The sequence below is a fragment of the Struthio camelus genome, chromosome W (genome assembly GCF_040807025.1).
Source record: "Struthio camelus isolate bStrCam1 chromosome W, bStrCam1.hap1, whole genome shotgun sequence".
Taxonomy (NCBI): domain Eukaryota; kingdom Metazoa; phylum Chordata; class Aves; order Struthioniformes; family Struthionidae; genus Struthio; species Struthio camelus.
The window spans coordinates 47336608-47349255 of NC_090981.1; the positions used below are offsets into that span (position 1 = coordinate 47336608).

The 12648-nt window shown below is 39.6% G+C and overlaps 1 protein-coding gene across 2 annotated transcripts in view; it reads right to left on the minus strand.

Annotated features, from left to right (window-relative positions):
- Positions 1-12648, minus strand: part of LOC138060898 (zinc finger SWIM domain-containing protein 6) — a 116568-nt gene that overhangs the window by 22309 nt on the left and 81611 nt on the right. For both annotated transcript variants that reach the window (XM_068925071.1, XM_068925072.1), the window contains exons 5-8: positions 5741-5920; positions 3959-4135; positions 3533-3679; positions 301-447 (exon numbers count right to left, since the gene is read on the minus strand). In XM_068925071.1, the coding sequence (XP_068781172.1) occupies positions 301-447; positions 3533-3679; positions 3959-4135; positions 5741-5920 (651 nt within the window). The remainder of the gene's footprint in view (positions 1-300; positions 448-3532; positions 3680-3958; positions 4136-5740; positions 5921-12648) is intronic.

The window sequence follows — 12648 nt, forward strand, 5'->3', positions numbered from 1 at the left end:
GTAAAGCATATGGCAAGAGTGGCTGCTATGAAGTTTTATTTGGTTTTACTTCAAGTGTGAAATACAGAATTTTCTTCAAGAATGAATTCCTGGTAATTTTTGAAGTGTGTTTTCATATAACGTAAAACAAAACTTTACTTCAAACATTTTCCCTCCCTCATGTTTTCTTAGGGAATGAGAATGTGAGCTCCTACACTGTATGAAAACACTGGCTTCAAAGTTAAATCTGAACGGAAAAGTACAAAAATGCCTCTGGTTACTCAAGTCATATAAAAGATAGCCCCCTTTCCAAGGTCTTACCTGGGAAGTCTGAGAATCCATGGAAGCTCTCATCATCCACCCGGCAGGCTTCCATCAGGCTACTGAAGAGGGTGCCGATCGGATCCAAAGGGTGTCCCACCCAACCTTCAAGGTTCGTTATTGAGGTTACTCCTTTGTGGAGAAGTTCTGTTTTAGGAAAAAGGAGGGGGCGTAAGTGGAGCGAAGGTGAATTTTAGCCACTCAAAACAATAGAGAAGTAAAACTGATTAAAATACTTTCAGTACAGCATTCAGAGTATTCTCAGTAGCCTCTGCTTAGACGGGGAAAACAATATCTTTTAGGTTAAATTCATTGCTCTTCGTGATTATGTTAAAAGAGGAAAAAGAACGAAGGCCAAACATCATGTAAACACTATCAAAGTCCATTAGGGGTCAAAAATTTCAACTGCAAAGTCATTTGAAATCTCTTACTAGATGCCACTAAGTATTCTGAAAAAGTTTAGTAAAAAATTACAATTTACTTTTTGCAGAATTCTACCACTCAAAAGTTAACAGTACCATTTATACATTTTAAGCAAATCTGATGATCCTAAGAGAAATACATGAAAATACTTTAAAATATGTTCCACTGCCATAAATAATATATGAGCTTATGTTGCATCTAACTATTTATTGAGATAATAAACTCAGAATAACAGCTCCTTTAAAAAAGGATAAAAAGTTTCAATGACGTATACGAGAAGAATTTGTCCTTTAAAAGGATCAAGTGTGTTTTTCGTTAATCTAAAATTTCAGTCAACAAATATCTACCAAGATACTTTGTTCTGCAGCCCTCATCAATCAGTCAGAACATGAAAAAAATTACTGTTTAGCACAATGAATTGAAGGAAGTATGGCTGTGGTAATAGAGGTTATAGGTTCCCCAAATCCCCTTTTTATGAGCAGTCTCATGACAGTAGCTCCCCTTTGACTCCAATTCTCAGCTTGTTTCCCCTAGACATGTATACACTGCTGAACTATGACAGATCAGCTGCATTATGGGTGACCATTTAAAAACTGTGTACAAACCCTTACGGACGCTTTGTTTCCCTGCCTCCTACAGACTAAAACGTAGCTGCCTCTGTCCTCTCTTATTCACGAAGTACCATCTTTCTGCGTAACCACATTTAATACCACAAAGCCTTAAAACACTAGAAAGCCTGCTTCTTATCTATTTAAATGCGTGGGGCTACATAATGAAAGAGCTACTGAGCTGTTGAACTGAGTGCGTGTTAAGGAGGGCTTTTTTTTGGAGAATCAATTGATATGGAATACGAAAACCAAACAAGTGAATCATCCTCTTACTAATAAATAGCATGTGCTAAAGACAGAAGCAAGTAATATTAATAAAAAAATTAATCACACTGTCTTGTTACTAACTCCCTTATAGTCTGTTTAATCTGCTATGTCTGCTCATGAGCTTCACTTGTGTTATGACAAAGACAGGCTTCAGTCCTCCATACATAAACACATACACACATTTAAATCATGCAAGTGGGTCCACCATAACCGTGGATGGTCCACATGAATAAAAGCTAAGCAGAAGCACGTGGTGCTTGCTGAACTGAAACCTAGAGCTGGGCTGCAGATACATGGTAGAATTCATCTGCTTAGAGATGACCAACACATTTTGGGATATTAAAAGAATATTTTAAAAATTCCAAACGTAAGAGAGAACACAAAAAAAACAAAAGCAGAGTGACAACAGAAAAATGACAAAGGTAGGTGGGACCACGTTTCATACACTCCATCTTTTATTTGCAATACGGTAACATTAGTTGACAGTTATAGAAACTGTTCGCAAGGAAAAGGAACTTAACAGAGGTGCAATTAGCAACTGGGAATAGAAAGCAGCGCTACTGTGACCAGCACATTTCCTACAGGACACCAGCAGATCCTTCACACAGCGCCAGCGTGAATAGCATCTGTGTATGTGTGCCTATGTATGCATATGTTGAACAGTGCCTGTTCGATGCACAGACACACACACACACACACACACACACACACACACACACACACACACACACCCCCCTTCCCCAACCTGAGAAGCTCGAAAAGCTGCAAAGCTATGGTATGTTAAGGGAAGACATGTTACATGATGAAATAACGCAGAAAAGTTCTCACAACTGCTTTTAAGTTTTGTTTAAATCTGGGAACCACAACAAAGCACCAAATTTCTGTATCTGTACTTTGGGTGCTGGGAAACAAAAACGGACGCACAGAGGAAGTGCCAGATACTTTTTTTTTTTTTTTTTTTTTCAAATCAAGTGTCTACCTTGTCTTCACTCATACCTCCAGATGTCCTTTTCTATGAAAGCACCTGCACCTACACTTAAAAAAATTACACGCACGACTGCACACTGGTATTTTTGCTTACAATGCATGAGGATACACACAAGTTAAGAGTAGCAACCAAGCTCGAAAATAAAATTAGAATGAAGGTGTTCTTGCAGTAGTTGAGAACATAATTCATCTTTTCCCATGCACATAAACATATAGCCACACCTTTCTTCCTCCGCTACCTCAAAGTTACGACAAAGTCCAATGTGGGATTATTTTGGTCAGGAAGAACCACATGGCATAGAAACTATACGCAAAGGAGAACATTCCTTCAAAAAACAGGGGTAGCGCTCATCAGAGGAGCAACACAAGACATGCTACGAAACAAGTGTTTCAAAAACTCCTTTTCAGTGACGTCAATCCAGTTCCATTCAGAAATAGCAAAATTCTTAATATCCTAAGAGACTCTGCTGGAACAAACGGCCAAATTCGATGCGTTTCTGTGTGCAGACTTTGCCTCGGTATTACCCTCAACGTCAACCTAGGCTTCCATCTCAGAAATACATAGCTTAGCTAAATTCTACTTGAGAAGAAAAAATGATTTTAAATACCTGACATGCCAAATACAAAGCTCTATTTAACAGCTTACAAATTACACAGGAGGCACATTTACACTGTGTAACCAAACACCCAGATTGGGATAAAGGCCTAATCACGTTAGCTGTATTACAGACAGCACAATAGGGTCCTTGCCCTGAAGAGCTCAGAACCTAACTAAAAGAAAACCTCTGACATCCAGAACGTTACGTTACCACTACGATCATCTGTAAGGAAGAGTTATAGTCAGCTCTTCTACTTTAGTTTCAAAAATAGTTTTCTTATGCAAAGTTCCAGTCTAGTGCTACTGACACCTTGTGCTGCACTTGCCCGTCTCTCTTCCCCACGTTTACCTTTCTTCTGAGCCCGGAACATTTCCAGCTGTTTCTGCTGCTGCCTTCTTAGTGTATTAACAATAGCTATTGCTAGCCTCAGTGCTTCTCTTGGGTATCCATGAGATCGTAACGCATCCACCCTCGCACAGGCTGTAGGAACATGTTCTAAAATGGAAAAAAAGAATTGAGGAATAGCAACGCTTCCATGTCTGCAATGGCCTGTTTTGCTAGGTTACTCAAAAGGGCTTTTTTGTTTGTTTTTTTTGTTTTAAAAACCATGCAAAAGAGACTTAAAAGACTACTTCTGAACCAGCATTTCAAGGGAGCCTCTGTTCTTTTTGCCAGGCTTTTCATTCATCTCCCCACCATCCCCCCCAAAATAATACCATAGAAACAGAACAAAGCAGCAAGTCATGGAAACGTCTTTCCGGTTTAGCCACTTACCATGCCAGAGGGGCCACCCATGAGAGTCAAAGAGCGAGTTTTCAGTGTCGTCATGGTAACAGTAGTTGGTGTATAGGTCACTGCTGATAATGTGCTGTAAGTGGCTGTCCTGCCAGTGAAGATCGCACGCCTCAATGGCTCGAGTGAACACCGTCCGATGTGGCCTGTTCGATGAATCTGTCATTTTCACAAGTTCAGAAAGCTGCATCAGCTTTTACTCATTCATATGTGAATAAGTCATTCACAGTATTCTTGTCTTCTGCCTATTCACCAGCCCCCAACTGATGGTAGCCTGCTTTGCCCCCCTCTGCAAGGAGCAGGCTGCAGATGACATTTCACATCCTATTACCAAGCAGATCAGACGAAGTGTGCGCCATTCACTTTGCATTCAGAAAGACAGATCTACAAAACAGTAAGACTAATACCAAATAGGACTTTGCAAAGGGATCAGCTAAAGATGAAGGACATTCAACAGCGTGTACGCAACACTCCTAAAAAATAAACTGTAAAGTATACGGCATACAGCTACTTCAACAGTCCCAACTTCTCTCCTTCTCAGACCCAGAACTCAGACCCATAGCTGCTAGAATGAGCTGCTAGAATGGACAAACATTACTTGAGGGATTTTTATTTGCTTTCTTTGAGAAGTGACATTAACTTTGAGCACTGGTATAATTTTGTGTCGTAAACACACAAATTCTGCAAAGAAAAGGAGGTACTGAAGCCATGGAACTAACATAATCCCCACTGGATTTGCCATCTTCCTAGGGCAAAAGCAGTCTGCTGACGTGGCCTTGCCTACGAATGTTGAGATGCCATGTCAGAGCTGCCACTAGCCTGCCCAGGTTGGGCTGAACGTCAAGAGATCCAGATAGAAAAGCGCTGCTGCAGGGCGTTACATGCTGAATGAAGTTCTGCACCCAGCTAGCTGTGCGATTTAAAAAGGAACTAAGTTTAACTACTCCCTTCCAACGTAATTTTCTAAGAAAAAGAAACAAGGAAAAATCTTTGTAAGCCCATACCTGCCACGTTCCACAAGCGTTTAACTTTAAAGCAATTGTATGAAATACATATCCAAATATTATTGCTATGAGGGTGTTTTTCCAGTTAAATATTCTGTGTCTTGCTCAGCTAGCAAAGTAGCAATTGTTACTCAGAGAGTACTAAACAGGGCTTCCGTCAGATTTGCTGATCCCGTTTTAGATTAGAAAGAGCATGATATTGAGTAAGAAGAGACGCCTCCTCCAGGAAGGCAGAGTACTGCCTCTGCATCCCACCACACACACCTGGCAGCGCAGAGTGCAAACCACAGAGCACAGCCCACAAATAGCTGCTTTAGCTTCTCGCACGCCCAATTTAAATCAGTTGCAAAAGATCTCTCTTTAAATAGGTATCAAAGGCTTTGTAACTGCAAACAAAATGAAAACCCCAACACCGGAAGGGATATAAGATTATAGATCAAGCAAAGAAACAACAGGCTTTTATATGACATACTTCAAGGACATCTGATTTTCATGCAACAAATATTTAGAAGGACTAAGTGAAAAGTTAGAAGACCTAACTGAACACAATTACTTGCTTTGAAAACACTGCAGCCCCAGCACAAAAATCTATCTATTCTTTCTGCAAGAATAGTATTAGTGAAAATAAACTGACACTTGGCTGGTCAATCCTCAACAAGAGAGTTACTTGTCCTAGGAAAGTGCTGAATTCTGCAAGGCTAGAGTACATAAGATAGAGGTTATATTATATGTTGCAGTCAGTGCATATGTTTAGGCTCACCTTGGTTAGCATTTGCACCCTGAGGCAAAGCATTGGTTAAATTGGGCAGCTCGTTTCCATGGTTTCCATCTTCCCAGGGACAAACATCCACACTGTTCCATTTTTTCAGCTGTTTTAGCCAACTGGCCTTCTGCTCCAACTTGCAGTGGGGATTTAAGACTATACACATCCACAGAGCACCTGATTTTAAAAAAATGGCTAAATTATGTTTTCTATTAAAAATGCAGCAGCCAATGACTAATTGCAAACTTCTATACTGTAATATTTTTTCTCCCCTCAAAAGCTACACTGCTTGTTTCCCAGATAAGCCTGACAGCAGGTAGACTGAATTCCTGACTCTGAATCTTGGAGATAACGTGGCCAGTCGGAAGTAGCTGGAAGACTGTACCAAGCCAACTTTCTTAACCAAAAGGCATTAAGTAGGTCTTTACAATGCATGGCTCATCAGACAGGAATATCAGTCAAAAGCAAATAAGAACTTGCACATAGTTACAGAAGGAAATTAGCCTAGCTTTTCATCTAGTTTTTGTACCCAAAGTAAATGTTGTTTTCTAAGAAAAATAACTATATATTTTCCAGCTTTGCATTGCAGAAATCAAATAAGTGCATTAGTAAAACATGAATTTTGTACACATACATCCATGCTCAAAACCCAGCAGAAGTACTGCTCATCATATAATACGTTTTCAATCACATCTGGGTCTCAGAGACCTAGCAAGCACTGTTTTGTGCAGTCTAATAGGAATAGACATTTTTACTGCAATTACTTCAGTAATTTTGTTACATTGAAAAATTTGTTTTACATTTTCTCTTTACAGAGCTCTAAGGGAAAGCTAATTTGCGCTGACACTTCACACATACCATCACTTTAGAATCTGCTCCCTGACACTGCATAACAGGGCAGGCATAAATACATCAGGGTCTCTAGCAACAATTTTCAAATGGAAAGGTTTTTCTCTAAATCTGCTGTCTCTTCACCAGCGTGAACTTTGACAGAAGCATAAAGATGTCTGAAAGTGCTATTTAGCAACAGTTCATTTGCTCATTAAGAATGTACTTTTACACTATAAGAGATTCAGAGAATATGCTTAATCTATGAGATCTCCATGATAGGCTGAATAAAATAAAATAAATACGTAGCTGGCTCATGCAAGAGAGTAAAATTCTCACATTCAAATATAATTTTGCTAAGTAAGAACGCAATATGGATACCCATAGCACAGGCCACCACATTGCACTCATTCCTAAAGTAACTCAGCATGTCGGTATGCCACAACGCCGGAGCCAGTGGAAACAGAGCTTGATCCTTAAGGCTGTAAGTCTCCAGATATTCAGACTGACATAGAACGGGGAAGTAATACCAAAGAAATCTGAAAAACACTACAAAATGAGACGTGTGGAACACCAGAGAGACACACTACCCAACTGCAGATTACTGCTGCGCTGTAGTTAAATACAGGAGAGCAAAAATTTTTTAAGAAGCTGAAACTTGCACTTTAACTGTATAAAACCAATACCATTTTTTAAAACTTCTTTTAAAGTCAAGTCATATGACTTCGTTTAGAAACACTCTTCGACAAGCTTCACCCCCCTCCAAACAGAGGGAAATTACAAAAGATAATTTTTTTTATTATTAAGCATCGATGCATTCAGTACTGCCCAGGCCAGAAAGAATATATGTCTTGCAACGTGCAAAACAAAACAGAAGATGTGGCAAAAAGGAAAAGGAGAGTCTTGGAGAATAGTTAACTTGGATTTATTTATTTATTTTTAGAATCAAGTATTACTTGAGGGCACTGAGGAGACAAACCAATCCTCAGTATTAAAATAGTAATAATTAAAAAGGAAATTTAATACTTTGTAACCAGATTGCCAGTGTTTCCAGACTGAAGCAAAGGAAAAGTGGAATATTTTAAATATATTTAATAAGCATTTCAAATTATTCAGGCAAGACAGGACACACACTACTGATTACACAATGCCCCCTACAAAATGAGTAGCCTTTCATTTTTCTGCATCTCAGGTACACCACTAGAGGCAAAGGAATTTCCTTGTTTTCTCCAGAAGGTCTGCTATGCATGCAGTACATCAAAAAGGCAGCAAAGGGAAGAGATATCCCAAAGTACCCAAATTCTTTAAAAACTTTCATTTCAAGAGGAAAGCTATGCCAAGTATAACCCCGTTGATAGCAGCTATTGTCTCAGAAACCTAGGCTATTTTTATGCAAACGATGCACGAGGGCAAGTGTATTTATAATAAACCCCATACAAAACACTTAAAATTTCAATAGAGCCCAACTGCACTCTGCTCCCAGTGCCTCCAGTGTGAGCTGTGGGCACGGCTGAGCTCTTCGAGGCCCTCACACAGCTTTCAAGGCTGCCCGATTCCCTGCAGGAAGAGGAGCGCGAGACAAAACTCCCCCGCTAGAAGAGAAGGGAACAGAAAGAGCCTCGGGCTTAGCTCCCGTAGCACTACAAAGGCTACCATCTGGGAGAAGGAAGCATAATGCCAGTGACCCCACAGTCCTCAGCTTCTTTGGGTTTCTGTGTGTGTTGGGGTTTTTTTTTGGTTTTGTTTTGTTTTTCGCATGTGTGTATTTGCCTGTATTCTTATTTCTTCCTCCTTCTCCCCGAGTGCCTTCCCCCAACCCCTGACATCTGCTCCTTTCTGGCTCTTTCAATTCACTGGTTCCTGTCCTGCTTCAAGCACTGAAAAGTCTGAGGAAAACGCTCACTTGTGCCCAGATTTTACCACACGCCAACTGGAAGGAGCCTGGAGGATATCTTTCTATTTAACTCTTATGCTGCTTCAGTGGAAGGCCCCTTGAGCTGTCCTTTAAATGTCACCACCAACCTGAAGGCTTTTACTGGCCTCAGCCAAGGAGTCTTTTTTGTCTGCCTAACGGCTCCTATACTGGGAAACTGCTGATCATGCTTATCCCTTATTACAGAAAAGGGTCATGGAAAAACCAAGGGCAGCTACTTGTAATTTGTGGGGAAACATATCTAAATCAATTTCTAGTGACTTTAATCTGGAAATTGCTGTTCACAACAATCTACACTCAAAAGAAGTTCCCCAAAATACATTCCTGGCATTTTCAAGTAAGTTCACCTGTCTGTCCAGATTTCGTGATGTCACCAAAGCCACTCACAATATGAACAAACATCTCATTAAAGGAAAAAATATAGTATGAATACGTTTGTGTTTACATATTTTATTTTTATCTCTAAGACAGTTTTCTCTCTTCCTCCTGTCTCCCTCTCCCCTCCAGGCATTAGAGATCTTTTCATACTAGATCCTAGAAGTCTGAAACACTCCTCCCCGGAACCACATGCTACTCAACCAAAAGTAAAGTTTTGATTTGGATCCTTTGAGCGTGCAGTGAGGAATTGCCTGTTTTGGTTCAACAATAATCCTCTTGACCTGGAAAAAGCAGCTTTGCCAAAACAGACCTTAGGTTAAAACAGCCCTCTTTTTGAAAATGCACAGTTATAATTCATCTTTAGTTCATCTCATATCACAAAAAATAGGTTCCACTATAGCTCTATATAGCGCATGCCTTCCTTATACATATAGGCGGATGTCAGTACGTTTGTATTTCTCAGTAGACATCCATACCTCTGAATTCATGGGGAGAAAGGGAAGGCATGCTTTTCTACTGATTAGAATTTAAACATGCAGATTGAAAAACATTAAAAAGTGTTCAGTCACTGTAAAAGTAGGTGTTGTAATAATTACACATTCTGTGTATGCATGTATTCATTGACCTAAAGGAAGTGCAAGGAATGTATACAGACTCTCCTTAGAGATTAAGCATTGCTTTGTTTTCATAAATCCCATTATATTTTCTTCTTGCCTCAGTAAATGTGGAGGGGGGAAAAAAACAACCCTAAACCACTAGCTTTAACAGGGGTTAGGACGCTGAGTGAGAGTGAAGATTCAGTCCACGATTCTGTTTGATTACAATCCTCCCAAGAAACCTGTTTTTCCTTGAAATATTATGATGTATTGTCAGGGTTGCTATGTAGATTAGCTGGGGTCAGCATCTCCTCATTTATAATACTAGCATAATCAGTGGCTGAAACTTGGCCTTTGCCTTAGATGTTTACATTTAATATACTTAAGATCAATATGTTCATTTGCAAAATTGAAATAAGCAAGCTATGGATGCACATCTACTTTGGTATTTCTTTGCTCTTCCCATTAATCCAAATCTGTTATTTACAAAATAAAACCCCATAAGCTACCAAATTAGTAGCACTCTATCCTTTCAAAGAAAATGGAGCCAGGTAATCAAGATCATTTCCTTTGTGCAGCAGACAGATCAGCTTCAGCACTGCTGCACACTTGCCACTGTGCCCCATTTGAGCCTCATCAATTCTATTACAAAAGCATCATTTTACAGCATTGAAAGTGCTAGAACAGAAACAATAATAGGAGACGGAACCTATGACCCCTTTAAAATAGAAGTGTCAGCCAAGGACCTGAAAGTGGTTTACATCTGGTTTTTAAATACATACGCAATTTCACCGGGATAGCCACTTGGAAACCTCCAAGAAGGCCGTATATGATATTTACTGCTTCTCAACAAGAAGGACAAGCACCTTCAGAATGACTGGCAAAACCACCTCCCTCCTCCAGGCACTGAGAGATCTCCATTAGAACAAAGCATAATCAGAAGTCCCACTGGAGAATGCTCCAATTAAACAGTTGCTTTTATGGAACAGTGAAGATAGGCAAAGCACTTCAGTGCTGTTCTCTCCTCGATAAGAACCCCAAGGAAAAGTATTCTTAGTATTCAGTTGGATCTAAGTTGCAATTTTATTCATAAAAACAATTCCTTAATGCACTCTGGTTTCTCGATGTAGCCTTCAGAAAAAAAAAAAAAAGCCTGCTATGGGTGCTGTGTTTCTTGGAGAACAGAATGTTTCATTTTGCTCTAATTCATTCTATTACTGAATTAAACTTTGATGTATTGGTCTTGACAAGTGCTTCATGCTGATTGTATTGTGTATGATAGTATAATCACTCCCCATGCATTTCACACTAGCTGGCTGATTAATGCAATAGATTACCTGCAGCACTGATGGCAAGGGGGAATCATTGCCCTTCTGCACACTGAACTCTAAATGTGCGTTAGAGGGAGCACAGGTGTAACGTGGAGACAAAAAATTTCTAGTTCCTTAAGCTTCCCCTTCTCTCTCCCTGCATACCTATGCTCCAAGGGTTAAGGGCATCCATGAATTCTGCTAAAAGGAAATGGGTATTTGCATTTTGAGATGCTGTTCTAAGCTATCATCGGCTACATGCTCTGAACTAGGTGAGTAAGGTAATGAAAACTTTGGCTCCGGATTTCCCATGTTTTCAGCTCTTCGTACAATGGAAATAGCAACTAACCAAGTACTTCTGTCATGCTGCATGAGTCCTTTGTTCCAGGTTATGCCTATTTTAGTCAAGCTTACAAACTGCTGTATCTTTACAGACGCTCATTGCCATTTGACCAGGGGGGTTCATATAAGCACAGAAAGTGACTCAAAAGGCACAGTTGACAATATCACAGCCTGAGATGATAGTCTCCCTAGGAGAGCACCTAGGGATCTGTCACAAGTCCATTTGTTGCCCCTCTCACTAATGGTACCCTATAACCACTTCTAATCATCATAACAAGGCAAAGACGATCGGTCCGCAAACCCAGGAGAACGTATAGAGCACCTGCAAATGAAACTCACTGATTAACTTCCTTAATACCCACAACTCTGTTCATTCATTCGTTCACAATGAATAGATGGTAAAGCATTTCAAATGCTATTACAAATAGTACAAAAATACTCCCTTATGAGTACCTTCAGACAATTCTTCACAAGTTTCTACAGCAGTCACCAATATTCACAGCCAGTGGTGAACCCAAAGTGTGCTCCTGCCCAAAATACAGCCTAGACATTTTACCAAACATTTTAACTGGTACAAATACATTCTCAACAATCAGTCTGTTTTAAGAAAAAAATTAACATGACCATTAACTATAAATAATAATCCTACTTCTACTTAAATTTCTCACAGAGAGGAATCAATTCCTCTCATACTTGGCTTTCCTAGGAAGATGCAAAACTGGAACGTTTGAGAAGTTTGTCAAACAAAACAAGAGCTTTATAAAAGAAAGGGAGGAAAATAGCTCTTATTTCACAGAAAAGTAGGGTAAGTTCAAACACTCCATTGCATAGTGGGAAACAACATAAAAAAAGTAATAATACGGCACCACTACTATGCTCAGAGAGCCTAAAAGACCCACTATAAATGGCCAGAAGAACATATTCTGCTACCTAGTTTGACTTCTTTCATAGTCTAAGATTCTCTGAGTTAACTGTTGCTTCAAGTCCAGAAGTGATGACTGAGCTTTTAGAAAAAACAGTAGATTTCAATGTTAAAAATTTGCAGTAAGAGAATCTAGCATAGCCCTTGGTAAGCTGTTTCACTGGCTGGTTACTATGGCTCCAAATTACAAGCTTATTTCTAGTTAAATTTATTCAGCTTGAATTACAATTTTCACCAACCTTTTGTTTGCTTGGTAGAAAAGTCTTCGCTACTAAGTTTTTTTCTCTGTAGATTCTTTAAATCATGAAGGAGATCGTCCTCCTTCATCTTGCTTGATGGGCGCAAGCACACTGGGATTCTTGTACCTTTAATTCTAAATTGTTTTCCAACTTCTCAGTTATTTTTCCAGTATCCATTCAAGAAAGAAAACCACAAAATATCACAAGGACAGAACGCTGGACTCAAGTCCAGTAAAGCTCAGGGAAGTCAGTGAAGATTCAGTAATTCCACTTCCTAGACCTATTGCTTCTCTTTAGCTCTGGTATTTACTAGAAGTGGTATCTGAAAATTAAATGACAGTTTAGCCTTACCAAGGT